Here is an 18,901-nt window from a genome sequence, read left to right on the forward strand (position 1 = left end):
ATTTAGGACTCTACCCATTCCTATTGGACTCTATCCATGCAGCTGCCTCTGGGCTGGAACACAGCAGGAAAGCATGCAGTGACACAAGCCCAAATAAAAGAAGAGCCATACACCTGGCTGCAGGTGACAGTGAGGCAACACATAGCAAACTGCCCTCAGCTTGGTCTGGACTCACAGATTAACCCTTAATTCGTGGCAGGATCTACTCCTCTCTCATTGACAGAGATGCCAGGAAGGATGGAAAAAGACAGGGTGCCAGCTGCCCTCCAGTTCCCCATTTCAGCAGGTGTTCAGAGCAGTACTGAGAAATTTGCTTGTTTTTTTTACCAAATAAGGAGAATTATTTGCTAGCTGTTGTAAAAAAAGCCTCACCCACCCTGACCTGACACAGGGGTAAGGCAAATTCAAATCACAGCATGAAAATACTTCTTCTTCCAGGAAGGACAAAGCAAGCAACACGCCCAGGAAAGGTCACAGTACATGAGCAGACGCTTGCCTGCAAGGGACATGTGTGCAGCTTTCCCTGTGCCCTAGAACAGCCTGCTTTCCCTATCCGTATCAGCTGAGTGCATTTGCATAGCTCCTCGCTGTACCCCAAATGCTGGGCTGGGGAGAAAGGAAGAGAGCTGGCAGGACAGGGGTCAGCCTGCTCAATACATGGGGCACCACCCGAAGCAGCTCAGCTGGAGTCAGGGATGTGCTTGAATGCACTGTGATTTATGATTTCCAGGCAAGAATCAGGACGTGATCGGACTGCAAAGGAGATGCTGAGAAAAAACAGCTCAAGCTCAACAGGAGCAGCAGCATTTCCTTGGGGAAACCATGGCTGGGGTGTGGCTGCACTAAATGGGGTTATAGTCTGAAGGGTGCTCTGGTGCACCGCTTCATACAGGAAAAAAGATAATTCTGCCCTGGACATGCTGAAAAATGAATTGGTCATTATATGAGAGCCTGATAACACTGGGTATCAGTGAGACCGCAGGCACATCTCTCTCCCTCCCTACATACACCCTCTGACTCAGCCCCCACTTCCAACCACCAGCTCTATGGGTCTGGGCACTCCCTCTTCTTACTTTACCACACCAGTTCTGTTTCAGATACAGTCAGACCAATCTGTGGTCAGGAATTGTTCCAAACAGAACCAAAACTTTTGCTTTGCAGTAAGAAAAGAAGGAATAGAGCCTTGCAGCTGGAAATCACTTAATGGCACTGCTGATGAAAACGATGGGGAAATTCTGCGGGAAATTCTGCAGGAAATTCTGCTTGTACTCTTAGGGCTTTCCCAGTCCTTCCATGCTAGCTAGGGCAGGAACAGCTCGTGGCCCAAGTCAGCAGGGGTGACTCAGGGCAGGTGCAGGGAACAACGCTGCTGAGTCAGGTAAGCTTCATTTAAAAGAGGAAAAACATCAAACCAGAATCACAGAAGTAGACGACATCCCCAAACCGGAATCCTTCTTACCAACCACATGTGCTGTGCGCACCCCAGTGCTCTGCAGGATGCACCAAGCTATGGCTGCTCTCCTGGAGGCATCGCTGATCCTTCTTAGCACACTAAGGAGCTTGGACTGAGGGTGCTGGGGTCATCTGTGGGCAACAGCAGGGTGACTTCTGCTACATTTCCCAGGGACACAGCCTGTAGCTCCCAGGGCAGCAGGTACTCGTGGCTGTGTGCACGCTGCTATATGCACGGGTTCCCCTGACAACAAGCAGCAAATTTCCTTCTGCTTTGCTGCCTGCTCGGTGCTTCTGGGAAAAGAAATTAAAGAAATGCTGGCTTTGTGCGATTCATCTATAGCAATGGCAAGTGGCTCACTAGGCAAAGGGAGTCCCAGAACTCCCCTCGCCCCACAGCATCCTCCCTGCCTCGGAAACCCTGGACCACAACGTAGGGCACCTCACTGGGAATTAGGATGCCATATCATTTGCACACAGGACAATGAAGCTACACCAGCCCCCTGACAGAATCTTCCCCTAAAACCTAAGCCCAGCACACACAGCTCTGTGCGCAGGAAGCAGAGGGGACGGTGCCATCTCTTCTCTGGAGCAGTAGCACCTCATCAGCCCCGTACGATGCACAGCGATGCAGACTGGCAGTACAGAACCAGTGCCTGTGGAGGTGAGAACAGCACTGAGATGGTTCTGGAAAGAAGCGAAGCAGACGCAGCCACTCCATGCCTTTTACCACCCAGCCTTTCTGCACCTGAGGGTCTGAAACACCGGCTCAGTAAGCGTTAGCAAACCACGCTGCCCAAGCAGGCAGCCCGAACCTGCGATATGGTTCTAAAAGCACCGGCTGCACTCTCGCAGATCCCGCGGGCAGAGCAGCCCGGGCGCAGAGGCTGTCAGATAAGGAACGCCGCTCTCTCGGATCAGGTTTCAGCGAACCTCTCCTCTCGGCTGACATCCGTGCTGCGCTCCTGACTCGAGCACAAACCACAGACCTCAAAAACCTGGAGCGAATGGGAATTACATCGGAACGCCCCCGGGCGCGGGTTTGTTACCCGCACAGAGCCGTGCCCCAGCCCGACCCGGGGGACTCGGGGCGCTCCGCAGCGCCGCTCCCACCTGTCACGGCCACGTGCGCTCAGCGGGAGCTCGACGTTTGGACTCGTATAGAGGCTGAAGCGATGCCCGTGGCCCGATCGAGGGCGGCACGGCAATCCGAGCCCGGCGAGCTGCGTAGGCATCGGCACGGCGGAAACCTGGCGGCTGCCGCCAGCCCGCGTCCCCGTCCCCACGCGTGTCCTCGCCCAGCTACAATCACGCACGGCCGCCGTCCCCCCGCGCGCCGATCCCCCCAGCGCGTCCCGTCCGCGCTGCGATCGCCGCGTGTCGCCGCTCCCTCCCTCACGCGTCCCCACCTGCTCTCCGCGCGCCCCCCGCGGGGCTCGACCTCCATCCCCGGCGAGCGCGGGCCCGCCGCCGCCACCGCCCCGCCGCCGTCACGTGGAGGGGGAGCGCCCGCCCCGCCCCCTGGCTTCAGTCATGGCCGCCACGGAACTACAACTCCCAGCATGCCCCGCGGCCCCCCGCCACTCTGCGCTTCCCGGCGCGCCCCGCGCGGAGCAATGACTACAGCTCCCGGGGGGCGGTGCGCGCAGTCGGGCCGGGTCGAGCGGCGGGTGGGTCACGTGCTGTTTGAGCTTTGCCTTCGCGGGATTTGCGCGCCGCTCTCCTCGGTACGTGGGCACGGTGCTCGGCTGCGCCCCGTGGGGGATGAGCCCTGAGCCGCCTCTAATGAGCTGTTAGCGCTGAGGATGAGCTGCACGGCAGCGTTAAACCGCGGTAATTCCTCACTGGGATAACCGCTCACCGCATCCTGCACCGGCGAGGGTGAGAAAGTGGGGAGGCACTGAAACAAAAGCCGCAGCACCGGCCAGCACGGTGCTCGTGTGCTGAGCACAGAGAGCTGGGTGCCAGGGGGCCTCTGCAGTGCAGTGCAGGCGGTGTGGAAAAGGCGGCACGGCTGCGGGGCTTTCTGCCAGTGAAATGAAACTTAAAAGGGGAAGAACTGCTGCTGCCATCGGGCTGAGAGCCACCAGTGCCAGGTTACAGGGTTGATAAACAACTCTGTGTGTCTGCAGAGTTGTTTGATGCCTCAGAGACAGAAGGTTTCTGCCTTCTTTTGCGTAGTGAGAGCTTCCTGTGGCCGTGCTCTGAATTGCACGCGCTGCTCACTGCTGTGTGTGTGCCGTATCGAACCATCGTCACTTGACCATGTGCAGACACAATCCCGACAGAAAAACAGGAGCTGATGTTTCTTTGATCACCTCTACCATCCTCATGTTAGTGTAGCCATTTAGAACACAATAAAAGTACTCTTCAGCGTTGTAACGTTTGTTTGAATTTCTGTTGGCCTCAACAGATGACAGCTGGTCTCCTGTTTGGATAATAATTGCAACGACTGTATGTGGTACAATCTGGATTTTGTCTGATTTCCACCTGCCATGAGGGCAGGCAGCATCTGCCACCTTTGAGGTTAGCATATTTGTTTTGGGTAAATGGCATTTGTTTGTCAGTGTGGCACCAGATGGAGCTGCACTGTATAGCATCACAGGAACTTGGTTTAAAGGTTTTTTTGTTTGTTTGTTTTGTTTTCTTTTAAAAATGCACATTTTATTTAAGAATTCTGTTATTAGCGCTTAGCAGTAATCTGCTGATGTCATCTTTCCTTTAGTAATGTAACCTTTAAAAGCCTGAAGTCCTGTTTGTCATTAAGAGGAAGATGCATCTATTAGCAAATATGCAGCTCCAAGACCCCTTTTCTGAACTTATGCAGCACGTAGGGGTTGACAGAAGAAAATGGGGATAGCACTCACAGCATTCTGCACTGTGGTCATGAGCTCCTGCTTGGATGAAGGGAAAATCTCTCACCAGCTGAAAGTATCCTGTGGCATTAACTGAGCCATTCTTTGTGAGCCAGTATAATTCAGCAAGTGGGACATCCAGAATCGCTTTATTGGCCTTATGTTAAAAAGAAGAGATGCATAAACTGATGGAACGAGGCCTTGATAGTAATCTATAGCACTCTGGATACTGCATTTCTCTGATCTCTAAGGTCACACAGGAGGCTCGGGCTGTGCCATGGGATGACCACTATGTGCAGGGGAAGCTTATAAGGATTTTCCTTTCAGCATTTATCACCAGGTTCTGAGGGAAGCCCAGCCTGCGTGATTGTTTTTGTCTATCTGCTCCTTCCTTTTGTAGCTCTAGAGCTCGCTGACTGGTTTCAACCAGCAAGACATAGGAATTTCAGTGGCAACTGCAGTCCCTAAATAGAGAGCTCCACTAGATGAAGGAAAGAAACGGTGCTGAGTAACAAAGAGGCAGATCCCTGCCTCACTGAGCGACTGCTGACCCTTCAGCAACGCATTTCCAAGGGATGGAAATACACAAGCAAAAAATGATGATAGCCTTGCTATCATCACCAATGGGCCTCGCCATGACCGCCTTCCCCACAGGAGCAGGCCCTGTGGCAGAGGACAGGCCCGGGACGTCGCAGCGCGCCCACAACCGCCTCCGCCCGCGCCCCCCGCCCCGCTGTACCTGCTCCTCCCGGCCGCCAGGGGGCGCCGTGCCAATTCCCGCGCGGGAGGGGTGGAAGAGGCAGCACCTTTCCTCGGCGCAGGCGTTCGCTCTCGCGGCTGAGGAGCGGTTGCCGCATGCGTCGTGGGCGTGCCTGAGACGACGGCGTTAGGAGGGGGTTGCGGCGCACGCGCCCTTCGCACTCTGCGCATGCGTACGTCCCTCTCGCGGTCTGTTGGGGCGGTCGCGGGGAGGCGGCGGTGGTCCTGCGGGCGGCCATGAGCGCGTTCGGGGCCGCGGCGTTGCCGTCCGGATCCTCGACCGCTGCCGGGACCCGGAGCGGCAGCAGCGACAGCCTGGAGAAGATCGACATGTCCTTGGGTGAGGTGGGCGACGCGGGGGAGCGTGAGGGGCTGCGGCTGATCCGAGCGCTGAGGGGGGCGGGCGGGGCCGGGCGGGGGTCGGCAGGTCGGGCCACGCTTCCAGCGGCGTTTGAAGCTGGTGACCCCTCTGGAGTTCGGCTGAGAGACTCGATCGGACAAATAAGGCGTGTGGCCCGGCAGTGCCACCAAAAGCTGCGGTAGTGTGCTCCAGGGCTGCTCTGTTACCGAAGAGCGCTGCGTTGGAACTGAGAGATCTGCTCCGGAAAGTGGAACCGGGCGACTTGGCCTTTGTGGGTCACCTCGTGTACGTCCTTCGTTGTGTGTGTGCCCTCCGTTGTTGCTCTTCGTTCCCGTGGTGGAGGCGATTTGTGAAATGATGGATTGGGTTCTGGATGTGGAGCATTTCTCTTTATGCAGTACACGCTGAATCTCTTTCCCAAGCAAGGTTATTAGACATAACTCCATCAGCTCTCACTGGTCAGCTGTTTTCATAAAGTCGAACTTTTTCTTCTTTTTCTTTTGAATTTACCACTGCTCTGTGTTCCAGACCTTGAGTCGCAACAGGTGGCAGAGAATTGTGCTGTGGTGGTGACGTTGTGTTTACCAAACTCTCCTGTGTGGCAGTGACCCTTGACTTGCTCAGTTGCAAGGCATGAGAACAGTTTCATCTGCGCCTCCTGCTTCTGAGTTGCAGTTTTATGGCCTGCTGGAGGCAAAGATGCAGTCCCACATCTGGCACGGTGTCAAAAAGTTGACATAATGCAATTCTGGGGAACTTTAAGATCTTCGTGTTGAGGGTTTTCTCATATGCTAACATACAGTAAACTTTTCATTGCTAGCATGTTATGTGCTCTGAGGCTGAGCTTCCAGTGTGACAGTGTTCCTACGTTATTCTGTGTAATTTTAAATCTCTGATCTCAGACAAAATAGGAGAATACTTCAGTCTGTCTTAGCTAACAAATGCATAATGTCCCAGATACCCTTCATTTCCCCAAATAACTGAAAAGTAAGTTCTTATATTTAAAAAGCTTTCAAGCATACGTGCACCAACAACTAACTGTCTCCCAAAAAAATGGGAGTTAAGTTGGAGCAGATGAGCTGTGAAGCAAGGACCGGTGCTCACTGAGCATGGTGGCTGATGGCAGGTATGTGGGGGTGGAGTTAAGTGATACGAAGAAGCACACTTTCTACTTGGAAATGTTGGGAAGTTTTATGTTTGACTCAACACCATGTTATTACTGGAACGAAGTTCAAGCAGTGCTCCTGCTTGAGTAGTGCCGTTGGCAGTGACAGGTTTTTTTGAGCTGCATAAAACATGACTGGCTTTAGTTTCCTTTGTCATATAGAAAGGATAGTTCACAGAATCACAGAATGGTCCAGGTTGGAAGGGACCTCAAGGATCATGAATCTCTAACCCCCCTGCCACAGGCAGGGCCACCGACCTCCCATTTAATATTAGACCAGGGTGCCCAGGGCCACATCCAATCTGTCCTTGAACACCTCTAGGGATGGGGCATCTAATCCTTCCTCTAGGAATAATCTCTTTGGTAAAGAAGATTCTATAGAAATCCAGCCCTAAATGAGCTGTACCAGCATCTCTTTTCCTAACTTTTTTTTTTGTTCTCCAAATTTTAATTCATTTTTGTAGCAAAATAACCTGTTTTTCTCTTACCTTTACTTCAATGGGATACAGAGCAGTTGGTTGCTTTACTGCTGTCTCCTGAGCCAGCTAACCTGATCAACAGATGAAATCACACTGCCGTGATGTGATTTGCTGTAGACAAACTTGTCAGGTTTTCATGAGTTTATCTTGCATTATCTTGTATTCATAAACCTATTAATAAGTTGTTCAACGTTGTTTCCTAAGGTAATAAATAAGGTGACTGTTTGGATTGCAAATATTTTTTTCCCATCATCTGAACCTGAGTGAATGTTTGAAGATAGCCTTAGTTTTCTTGGTATGGTTTTATTAAGTAACGTGAGAGTGCTGTGTCTTGAACAGGTGTTTGGGCTGAAATCTAGGAAGTGTGAGAATGGGGCAGGTTGATCTTTTCTTTAATTATATACAAAAACTAACAGGGTCATTTGATTAAAATGCGGTGTTTGAGTAAATACCACAATTTTAAAAGTACCTTGGATGTTTGAATGTATGCAACTGCTTGTTTCATAGGGTAATAGGGGAAAGAGGTACTGTAAGACTAACAGAGGCTGGATGTTTTATAGAGATAATATGTCTGGAATCTTAACTTGTGTGTGCTGGCTTTGCAAGATTAACCAGTTTGTTTCACATGACTTTAATCTGCTCAAGTTTTTTCTTTAGACATTAAATGTGTCAAATCTTTCTTTTTTTTTCTTTTCTACTTTTTTTTTTTTTTTTTTTTACAGATGATATAATTAAACTGAACAAGAAAGAAGAGAGGAAGCAGTATTCCCCCAAAATGAAAAGAGGACTTCAGCAGAATCGAACTCAGCAATTCAGGACGCCAGGCTCCAGGTGGGGGATCCAACAGCAGAAAGGTGGGTGTAGGCAATATGCTGTGACTTGTCAGGCCAGTACAGAACTTAGGCACTTGATGGACGCTCTCGGTTAAAGGAAGGATCTGCATGCATTCTGATATATGGATGTAGCTTCAGAAATCGTGTTGATATTTTGTCCCCTTTCAGAAATGGATAGAAAGAGTGCTTGTGCTAAAGCCCTTGTATGAGGAAATGCAGAAGCCTTGCCACACCTTAGAGCTTTGTGTAAAAGAGCCAGCATATTTATGTACGCTGGGTAGAATTCTGCTGCTTGTGATTCAGAAGTCACAAAAATAGTTGTACCTGCAGTCTGCAGCACTGCCTCTGAGGTTTACAAATGGATGGTGAAGAGTGTTTGAGTCCATTTTTCTTGTTAAGACTATGAGTTGCAAAGGAAGTACTGTATCAGCCTTCTTCAGCCTGTGTTTTTACAGTGGATTACAAGAGCAGGGAGAGAATCACATAGGCAGGGAGTAAAGAGGGGAAAAGTGTACAAGAACAGCTTTACTGGAGGTTTCCTGAATAACTTGCAGTTTTTTCAATAAACAGGAGTCATTCTGAAAATGATTCCCATATGTCCAATACATGACTGTCATCTGCTAGAAATAGTCTGTTTTTTCTTCTGTTGAGTTTTGCAAAGTACCTTTTTAGCACTGCTTGATGCTGTATGCAGAAAGTTATCTCCTCAGCTAACGAAGCATTTAAGTTAGGACATGCAGTTTCTTGCTTAGTAGCATAGATTTAAACCACGTGCACATCAGACTGATGCACACACAGTAATCCCCGTGTTTTCATCGTCACTGCTTAATGTTTGTTGTAGCAGCAGTTCATATTCAACAAGTTAGACCCATATGTCTTCAGAGCCTATGGAATATCTTGCAGCTCTGGGCTCCAGAGGAGTTTTTCTCTTTAGACAGGGCAGCATAGCAGTGTTACTTACCTGTGCATCTTTGATAAATTCTTGGAAGTACAGGAAAGTGTTTTACATCAGTTAGGCCAAGGGGAAGAATATTCGTGGGGTGACTGTGAGTTTAAGCGGTGGACTTTCAAACATAAGCTTCTGTTTACAACCACAGCTGCCAAATGCAATTGTTCATGATCTGAAGGGCACAAAAGAGGCAAATATCACAACGTAGAGTTTTAGGAAGAACGTGAGCTTCAAATGCAAAATTCAGAATACAGCTGTCTTGGCAGTTACTTTAATCTCTTGGAACTTGCCCTCCTTTTCTGCTTTCATTCTAGGAAAAAGGCAAGCTTATTGCAAAATTGCTACCTTTGTGTGTTGAAACATTGTGAATAAGTTACTGTTCCCTTCTACCCATTTCCTTCCATTGAAGCAAATCTCTCCTGTGTTGTTTTTGAGCAAAAGGTCTCATTAAGCAGTTCTTCTGAGCATTTAAGTTATTACTTGTACCCAGTAAGCAGATTTACTGCTGCTCCACTGCCATTGAAGTTGCTCTGAGAAGTGGACAGCTACAGAAACCACAGAAGTTCAACGGCATTCAATTCCCTCTGGTTTTAAAAGTGGCTGCCAAACTCTCTGGAAGGAGGCAAAGAACTTGAGCTGGGACTCATTTCAGCTCTTGTGGGAAGAAACGGAGAGAAGAGCATTGTTCATGTGAATAAAAGTTGTCCTTGGTGATATACAGAATGCAACCATACAAAACCCTGTGCAGCCTGAGCTAACTTTGAAGTTGTCATTTCATTGAGCAGAGCCTGGTCCAGAGAGCTTGTGAGGTCCCTTGCAGCTTAAATAACTGTTTTTCAGCCCTTCTATTCATAGAGAAGTGTTTGCTAACTGTCCGCAGTGTGGTTACATAGAATTTTCTCAAGACCAAATTTATCCAAGCTGCATTCTGATCAACGACTTTGCTTCTTACGGTGGCTCCTGTCTAGTGAAGAAGCACAGATGTGTTATCAATGCCATAACATCACATATATCAAGTTTAGCTCTGTCTCTTGCTGTAGAGCTATCTTCTTAGTCCTAAATTTATCTTACGGTCTGGGGTTCTAGAGGGGATGACTTCAGGGTAGAACTGAGGCACCGTCTATTTACACAGCATGAAGCTAAATGGCTCCAGACAGGGTTAACCAAACCCTTGTAACTGGAGTCTTGAGATGTTTACACTACAGACCTCAGACTCACAAGCCTTTTATATCTAAAGGCTGCTGTCGTTTCTCAGTCTTTTCCAGACTGCCATGCAGACTTCTAATTGAAAACACTTTAAACATGATGTCATTTGTATACTGTTTAATATGGCTCTGTGGACTATTTGCTGTGGTCTTTTATTCTTAAGACGTGACTAGGGAACAAGTAATCTACATAAGCAAAGTTGGAAGTTGTTCTTTACCCATCCCCCTTATTTTCTTTATTAAACTGTTAACTTAAAATTTGCTGAATGGCCGGGGAGCTGAATTACTTGTTTTGGTTTTGCGTTGTTCAGCATTTGATGAAGGTCTGTTTTAGAGTATTTGGTAGTATCCTGTGCCAGAAAGACTCTTTAATTATTCCTGCAGATGTGTCACGTAACAAATTTTGAACATAAATAATGCAGAGGGAGAGAAAAATACAAGAAGCTGGTTAATACTGTCTAGGTTTAGATCCCAACTTACTGAAATAACTGTCTGACCAGGCTGTCTCCGGATGTAGTGGCAGCTTCTGCTCCAAAGCTTGAAGCCAAATAACTTGCATCACCTGTGTGTCACTTTTAACACAGTAAAATTGTTATGGCAGTAGGAATTTTTGAACTCTTTCTTTTTTTTTTTTTTTTGCAGGTTATGGTAAAAATCATTTGGGACACAGAAAGAAGATTATAGGGAGGAAGCGTCCTTATGGAGTTATAACTGGCTTGGCAGCCAAAAAAGCAATGGGTTCACACAAAGGAATTAGTCCTCTGAACAGACAGCCACTTAGTGAGAAGGTAATTAATGCATTTCCACTGGTTTGTGTAACTGCATTATTTGTAACCCTGACTCCACAGAAAGTAAGAGCAGTTTAGAAATGGAAAGCATAGGCTATTGAAATATATTCCAGTATGCTTGTTTTATACTGTGCAGGCATCTGATGCAGTGTTGTGTGAAATGGGGGTGTTTGTTTTGAAGGTAATGACAAAGCTTGAAAGCTTTTGAATGCTTAATTAGATTGCAAGGCATGAAAATTCAAGTGCAGAAAGATGTTCTGTGCAGATGTAGTGGAAGTTACTGTGCTTTTACAGGGAAAGCTCCTTTGTTAGGATTTCTTGTCGCTTATGTCACTATGCTGGAAACCAGTGAGCCCACAGATGTGCACGTGCTAACCATATGCCTATCATAAAAATGAATTTTGCAAAATACTTCTCTGTGTGCTTCCTGTTCTGCATTCCTCCAGGGCTTTGTTGCTTACTCCACGTAGTTTGGATTTGTAGAACAGGGATTGCTTTTGGATTTGTGCAGAATAACAATTGTAAAGGTGCATGGAGGATGTATTTAGTTGGTTATATGGGGAGATAAAATAAAAGTAACTGATAAGCTGTGCTTTTTTTTTTTTTTTGCATGGTAACGAGGGGCATGTATGACTCTTAAAACTGTAGATGGTATTTCAAAAGTTACAGTGTGTTTTGAAAGATAGACATAGCCGAGTGTGTTCTATATGTAGCTTGTAAACAAAAGTTGAAGAAGTCTCAGTTACCATGACATCTGACAGAGCTGGGAAGAGCAGAGATTTTAGGCTCTGTAGATAACTGATATCTTCAGTAGTACACAACAGAGCTCAGTCTGATGTTCACATGATACTGAACAGATGGTTTAAGCACGTGCAGTTACACTACACGTGTTTCAGTTTATTAACTAATGGTTAGTGTATACATTACAAATACCCACTGCATTCTATTTTCTTGTTTTTAAGAACACACAACGGAATTATCCCATCCTGAAAAAGAAACCAAACTTGCGAAGGCAAACTGAAATGCAGAGAAAACAAATTCCAACCCTCAGGAGACCTGCCCCACTAAGCAGGAGGTAAAATACCATGTTTGCTTTCCAAATTCTTCTTGGCAGCTTTCCATAAAGAATCTCATCTGTGACAGCGCTGAGGCCAAGAGAAGATGGTCACAACTGGGAGTAGTAATGCAGTCAAGACTGTTGATATGCATATGAAGTTTAGCAGAGCTGGAAGCTGAGTGTGAGACGGTCTTAATACAAAGGCAGATATTTATTGCTGGGCGGAATACTTGGGAATCACCTGCATTTGTGAGGACCTGGTATTTCCTTTCATTTACATCATCACAGGCAGCCTATGTGAAAACGGCCACCGTGGATTTTGTTGCTTAAAAGTGATAACCACAGTTGAGTGAACTTTCTAAATATCTGTGTCTTTTGTGGGAGCTGGTGCCACCTTCAGTTTCATGGGCGTGACTGCAGATTTATTTGAGCCAGAATTGATTTGTCTGCTATAAACTGCAACTAAACTGGTTTCTGCAGTGGAAATTTTCGCTATGTGACTGTTGTGGAAACTGTAAACAAAGCTTTGTTTGCAGTTATCAACATAGCTTTTTTTTTCTTTTTTTTTTTTTCCATCTAAAAAGCAACATTTAAAGTGCTAGAGAATATCAAGCAAAATAAAGCAGAATTAATAACCAGGGAAGTAGGATTCCTGATGACAGCTGCTGCACTTCGTAGAATCACCAAGATTGGTAAAGACCTCCAAGATCATCCATTCAAACCGTCCACCTACCATGAAATATCTCCACTAAAACATGGCCCTCAGTACAGGCTAAGAGATGTGTGGTGCTTGCGTAAACGGTTTGGTGGTGGACTTGGTGATCTTAAAGGTTTTTTCCAACCTGAATGGTTCTGTGAGTCTGTAAAGTCCAGTCCCAGATATTTCTATGTTTTTGAGTGTGTTTTCTTCCTGGGAAGTGAGAAATGTATTACAATTGAAATGGAGAGGCAGCTCTGCAGATGTACTTCATAGTTGTCTCTCTGAAATGTTGTCTGTCTAGGAAACCTTCAGTAACCACCTTTTTAAATATTACAGGAATAACATGCCATCTGCTTTTGCCAGAATTGGAAACAAACTAAATCAGCAGAAAGACACTCGTCAAGCAACTTTCCTGTTTCGAAGAGGATTGAAGGTAACAACACATCACTGAAAACGACAGTATTGTGCCACAAATTCTAAGCTAACCTGTAGCACTGATATTAATAAATCAAGTTTAAGCATCAAATCTGAGTAGAAACTTCAGAAACAGTAGAAACTGTTAAGGAGGAACATGTTCCTCTGGGGAAATGTACTTCTCTTCAGTTGTTGTAGCCCATTGAGTCTTACTTCCTGTTTCAGTGTTGCTGAGCTGTTTGAAGGGTGTGGAACTTCTCCATTTCAGGACTGTTGCAAGCTATTACCTTTTCATCCTACAAGTGTTAGAATGCAATGACAGCTTTCAGCAGTTACCTTCAGCAAAATGATAGAGCAGTGTTTTAGAACCTGATTAAGAGATCCTTTGCATACAGATGAGCTAGTCATAGTTATTTTGAATACAAGCAAGAAATTAGAGAGTGCAGTGAATGATAGCTGTGTTCTTATTTTTCATTTGTGACCTCATCCTGCATCTGCCGTGGTTTTGACTGTAGGTAGTTCCATTCACAGGAATTGCAAACTTATGGGCAGGATCAGGAGAAAACAATACCAAACTCATTTAAAATAGCAGTGGAACTTAAGAGGTGTTTTGGATATTATGTAACATGTAATCAGATGATACCAGGTCAGCAAGAGAAACATGGCTAACATTTTAACTTGATAAAGTGTTTCCTGAGGGAGTTCTCAAAGGTGTTTCCATCTCTATTGGTTATTTTATTAATGATTATGTTGAAAATGTTTTGTGTTCGTACGGTGATTTCCTTCCAGTGTCTTGCAAAAGTAATATGACAGATATTTTTGTGCCCCTTTGAAAGTAAAGCCCTGCTTGTACAAACAGCTTTCAACTTCTGTTTTTTGACTGCTCTATCTCCAGCTGCTGCAATGATGGTTGAAACAGTATGCAAATACAGCGTCTGTATTGATGTGATTTCAGGTGCAGGCCCAAGTGCAGCCAACAGAAGATCTTGATAATCAGACAGCAAAGAGAACTCGTCAGTAAGTATTCCAGTTGGAAAACTTCAGTATGGTTATTTGTTTGTACTGCTGTTCTCCATTTAGTTCCAATTTCTGCTCCTTGTTCTTGTAATATATTTTTTTTTCTGGTTTTTTTTGTTTGTTTGTTTTTCACCTGTAGGCATCTCAACTGAGTGACAGTGATCCTCCTCCTACTTTTCTCAGTTGTTTCCTCAATTGTCTTCCAATTTAACCAGGAGGAGTTTGTTTGCATAAGGTGCTTGCAGGATTGAGGGGGAAGGTGATAGCTTCCGAGGAACAGACTACTATCTGCCACTCGTGCATACTGCTTATCATTCACAGCCTGATATGCTCTTTGCAGTTTTGCTGTTGGTAACAAAGCAGGCTGAGTAAGCAGCATATGCCACTGAACTGCAGTATGTCATCTCTTGGATTTTCTATTAACTAGTAGAAACTAACTTGGCTTCACCCGTGGCAAGGAGCATGAATGTCTTAAAGTGAACGTTTCAGTCAGTACTGCAGCTTTGGTACACCTTGCCAGCATGGGATCTAGAGTTCACCTGATAAGTTTAGATAACATGGATACAAGAATCAATAACCAAGATTGTAGGCTGCATGTGGTCGTCTTACTGGCTGACATTTTTAAAGCTTGCACATTCTTTTTTAGCAAGAGTTTTAGAACTCTTGGAGATAATCTGACTGAAATTTCTCAAATTTTTTTTTGTAAGTGATTTCTGTGTTTTCAAACTAGATGGCGAACTTCTACCACGAGTGGAGGGATTCTGACTGTGTCCATTGAGAACCCAGGAGCAATCATAACCCCAATGTGAGTTTTAAAAATAGTTCTCAAACATTCTCAATGTAACTGAAATTGCTGTTCCTGAGCCATTTAGCCAGTTCCTTACAGATAGTCTTTCCTCAAGGTAACCACAGCTTATTGTGAAGACTTCCGAGTGTCCCTTTATTATTTCTGAGCTGTGTTTGAGTAATGTCACAGCTGGCTTTCACAAGGCACCTCCCAGTCAGGGGTTTGGACTGGTGTATGGAGTCGAAAAGTGGTGAACTGGTAGATTTTTCACCTTGTCTGCCGCTTCCATTTCAGGCTGTTTTGTGGCTATTTTGCTCCCTTGACTGAATGAAAATGAATGTGCATCTAGATGATGAGTGATGGTAATTGTTTCTGCCTGATCAATGACGATACTGGGAGAACTGTGTTTGAAGAAAGCATTGCTGTATTTGTCTTTGTGGAATTGAAGTTACTGTTGATTCACAAGCTGTTCGTAGCATTTTGTCTGTAAGGAAGACTGTACCAGTTTTTATTTTATAAATTTATGACAATAATTAACCATGAGTAATGGGTTTGTCATTGAAAGATAAAATTGCTTCCTTTTGAGGCGCTTGCTTTCTAATAATAGTAACAAATGGTTCACTTTTATAGTTCTGCTTGACTTCTGCCTTCTTGAATATGAGCTCTCCAGCTATTTTAGCCAGCCTAATCAAGTGGCTTGATGAAAAATGTATAGTTCCATCTGCAGTCAGGCTTCATTGCATAAAACACATGTTTGTTGTGTCCTGTCTAATCTTCTTCTTTCACAGTTCCCAGAAATTGCGATTAACTCGTACTCCTGTGCCCCCATTTCTGATGAAGAGGGACCAATCTGAAGAGAAGAAGATTCCCAAAGGGGTTCCATTGCAGTTTGATATTAATAGTGTTGGAAAGCAGGTAAATGCAGTTTCATTCCTTAAGTGTGGATGTAGTTTCAATGCAGATCAAATCTAGTGAGCCAAACACTTTCTTCCTAGACTCACTGGTGATAAAAAGTGGGAACTAGTGACTACTTCTTGTTTCCACTTCCAGTTCTTCCACTAACTTGCACTGTAACTTCAAGCAAGTACCTGAACTCACTGTTCCTGTTCCTCTGGTTTATATCTTACATGCCCACGTGCTTTAAATGGGATGTAAATTGCTGAATGTTTCTAAAAGCCTTCTGGTGTTCCTGCTGTTCTTAAATCAACTAATGCGTGTAATTCAGGGATGAGCTTCAGTTGGTGGCATAGCCTGTATGGAATCCTGAAGTTAATTTATAGAGCAACTTTTGCTGTGTGCCTAGGGGTATTTAAAACAAGAAAGGAAAAGAAAAAAATCAAGTATGATGACATAAACACTTGAAAGATGAGAAAATGTTCACTGTTTTAATAAAGATGAGTAATTAGATGCAAAAATCTTAATGTTGTCTTTGAAGGAATTCCTAGTGGCTGACAGAAGGTTGAATGCTGGAGAAGTTGACCACAAGATGAGACTGTTCTTGTAATCAGCTTCTTGCTGCCATCTGCAGGAAAACTATGTGGGGTCAGGGCACGGGTCTGGATTTGTTTCTTCTGTGAACAAGCAGTATGCCAAAAATAGTCTGCTACTGCATTGGAACAGTTATTGAACTTTTGGTCTGGACTTCAGTCTGCAGCCTCAACTGGATGAATTGGAGAGAATCTACTTAGTGCTTAAACAGCTGTATTTGTTCGAGTTGCAAAGAATCTGTAGGGAGAAATGTGCACAGTAAAAGTGTCCTTTTTCAGTCTGTCTGTCCCCAGTTTAACTTTTCTACATTTTTCTGAGGAGACTGTCAGTCTTGACAATGTGTATCATGAGTGAATTCCAAGCAGTGGTAGCTCTTGACTTTTCAGTGGTGCCAGGAGGGGCTAAACAAAGTTCAACTTTTTTTCCAGACAGGGATGACACTGAACGAACGTTTTGGGATCCTGAAGGAACAAAGAACTGCGCTGTCTCAGAACAAAGGGAGCCGTTTTGTAACAGTGGGCTAACCTGACAGATGGATGAGCACTGATCCCACCTGCCTAAGAAAGTGAGATAAAAGTGGGCCGAAGAGTACATAAGTCACTGAAATTCTCCAGGCTTCTTGCTAAGATGGTGTCAGAAATAGCTATCTTTATTACTTCTACTTTGAACAGTAAAAGACACTTTGCTGGAGGGAAGAGTATGGGAACTGTTTTGCTAAAGTGACACCATTACCCGGTTGGAACAGATTCAGTTGCCCAGATGTTGACAAACACTGATTTTGGTTCATCTTGCAATCAATATATAAACATGAAGTTAAAAGCTTTTTTTTTTGTTGTTTTTTGTTTTGTTTAAAAGTACTCAGTATCTGTTCTTTGACACCTCGTTATAGTAAAGATTGTGTCAGTGTTTCATTACAACTACCATTTTATGGTGTTGGGGACTGCCTACAAACGTTCCTCTGGACTGAAGTTTGGCACAGAGCCTCGGTCCGTGAATACTTTGGTAGTGATGTAGCAACATTTTTCATGGGAGCATTGGTTGTACTTCTCTGTGCTTTTGAAGTTCAACTTTTTTTCCTTTCTTTCTTGAAGACTTAATGTTTTGCATCCTCTTTTTCACAAATAAAGCCGTTAGTTGAGACCCATAATATTAAATTGGGATGGACACTATTCTACTCTTATCCTTTAAAAGTGGTCCAGGTCACTTTGGAAGAATACTGCACAGGCAATATGAAAGTAACTCATACTACGAATATCTGGACATCTTTAGAATCGTCTGCAGATAGATAGAGTATGTCTTGTCTCCTATTTTTTTCCTTGAACAATTGCTTACTACTTTCTTTTGTAAGCTGTTGTTTTTTTCCTCAAACTAAAGGCAATAACCTTACATTTTTAAGTAATTTCATAGGAATAAATGTAACAGTTCACAAGAAGGTCAGTGGTATGGTAGAGTTCCTTACCCTCCCAGGTACAGGATCCTTATCTTGCAAACCTTGCCCTGAAGGCTTTTCTCTGCTTTGTGCAAATGGCCAGAAGCATGCAACCCAATGGCGCCTGTTTGTATATACCAAAGAGAGGTGAGATGTAAAGCTCATAGTGGTCAGGCATCTTGAAGCTGGCTGAAGGTGGGGAATGTTGCTGGGAGAAAGCCCACAGTCCAGCGGTGTAGGTGAGGCATTAAAGCAGGAGCACGTGGACACTTACGTGAGGCTTGGCTTTGTGTGTCTGAATTTGCAGGACGGTAACAACTGAGTCATTGCCAGTATTGGTTTGTGTCATCCCTAAGAAGAGGCACCTGTTCAGAATGAACATACAGATAAAGCTGCTTCCAGCTCAGGATCCGATCAACTGAATGTTGTTCTACAGCAATGCAATTTAGGTACAGCCAGGTGAAGGAATGGTCAGCTTGCTGCATCCATAAACATTTATGGTGTTTGGAGTGGTTTTAATTCCCTTTATTTTTCTTGAAGAGTTTACACTGAACTTCTTACAAAACCAGTTTCCTTGCGTTTTTATCTCAAATTCAACGTTCTCTTGCATTTACTGGAGACTGTAATGTTTAAAAGCATTGTCTGTAGAAGAGCTTTCATCATGCAGCAGTTTTAAGTCAGAATGAATCTTTGATGCTATATAGTACTTAAACCCTTATTTTTGATGTTTACAAATATACCTTAGCAGAAACAAACCGAGCGTAATGGTGTTAAGGTGGTTTTTTCTTAATTACTGATAGGATTTTTTTCTGAAAAATTCTCACTGTTAGAATTTGAGTAGATAACGTGGTGTCGCTCATTCTGTTTCAGTGTATACATTTTCCATGTGCCAGGATGCAACAAAAAAAAAATCCTTTTGCATCAACATAGATGCAAAACATTGATGCAATGCATCAAAAAATACCAGTTTGTATTTAATGAGAAGATGCTTTACACTGTACCTTTTGGTATTTTTTGAAGAAGTTTGATCTATTCTGAAGCTGTTATTATTTTTTTTTTTTTTCAAATAAAAAAGTTAAAGGTTTCATACTGTCTTGTTCCTATTATAACTGCTTGGGCAACGCGTTGGTTTTATGAACGTTCTGGTGTCTTTCTTAAGGAGT

The 18,901-nt window shown here is 44.6% G+C and overlaps 2 protein-coding genes across 8 annotated transcripts in view; one reads left to right on the top strand and one right to left on the bottom strand.

Moving 5' to 3' along the window:
* RUBCN (rubicon autophagy regulator) overlaps positions 1-7,775 on the bottom strand; it is a 30,442-nt gene extending 22,667 nt beyond the window's left edge. For 2 of the 7 annotated variants that reach the window (XM_085232616.1, XM_085232615.1), the window contains exon 1: positions 2,862-2,999. In XM_085232616.1, coding sequence (XP_085088742.1) covers positions 2,862-2,899 — 38 coding nt within the window. In that variant the 5' untranslated portion in view covers positions 2,900-2,999. Of the gene's footprint in view, positions 1-2,861; positions 3,000-5,046 lie in introns of those variants that run through there. The other 5 variants (XM_085232613.1, XM_085232610.1, XM_085232612.1 and 2 more) reach the window with 5 other exon arrangements.
* FYTTD1 (forty-two-three domain containing 1) lies at positions 5,271-18,823 on the top strand. Its single transcript, XM_085232639.1, has 9 exons — positions 5,271-5,411; positions 7,794-7,925; positions 10,701-10,846; positions 11,809-11,921; positions 12,940-13,036; positions 13,973-14,034; positions 14,765-14,839; positions 15,610-15,736; positions 16,738-18,823. Exons 2-9 carry the CDS (start codon positions 7,847-7,849, stop codon positions 16,831-16,833), a joined length of 795 nt encoding a protein of 264 aa, XP_085088765.1. The 5' UTR covers positions 5,271-5,411; positions 7,794-7,846; the 3' UTR covers positions 16,834-18,823.
* The last annotated feature ends 78 nt before the right edge of the window (positions 18,824-18,901 follow it).

Source organism: Meleagris gallopavo, chromosome 11, assembly GCF_905368555.1.
Source record: "Meleagris gallopavo chromosome 11, MGAL_WU_HG_1.1, whole genome shotgun sequence".
In the NCBI taxonomy this organism is placed as follows: Eukaryota; Metazoa; Chordata; class Aves; order Galliformes; family Phasianidae; genus Meleagris; species Meleagris gallopavo.

Coding starts and splice junctions, on each gene's coding strand:
- FYTTD1 (XM_085232639.1), top strand. CDS start 7,847: ATGAAAAGAGGACTTCAGCAGAATCGAACTCAGCAATTCAGGACGCCA. Junction 13,037..13,972: donor TGTTTCGAAGAGGATTGAAG/GTAACAACACAT, acceptor ATGTGATTTCAG/GTGCAGGCCCAAGTGCAGCC. Junction 14,035..14,764: donor ACAGCAAAGAGAACTCGTCA/GTAAGTATTCCA, acceptor TTTTCAAACTAG/ATGGCGAACTTCTACCACGA.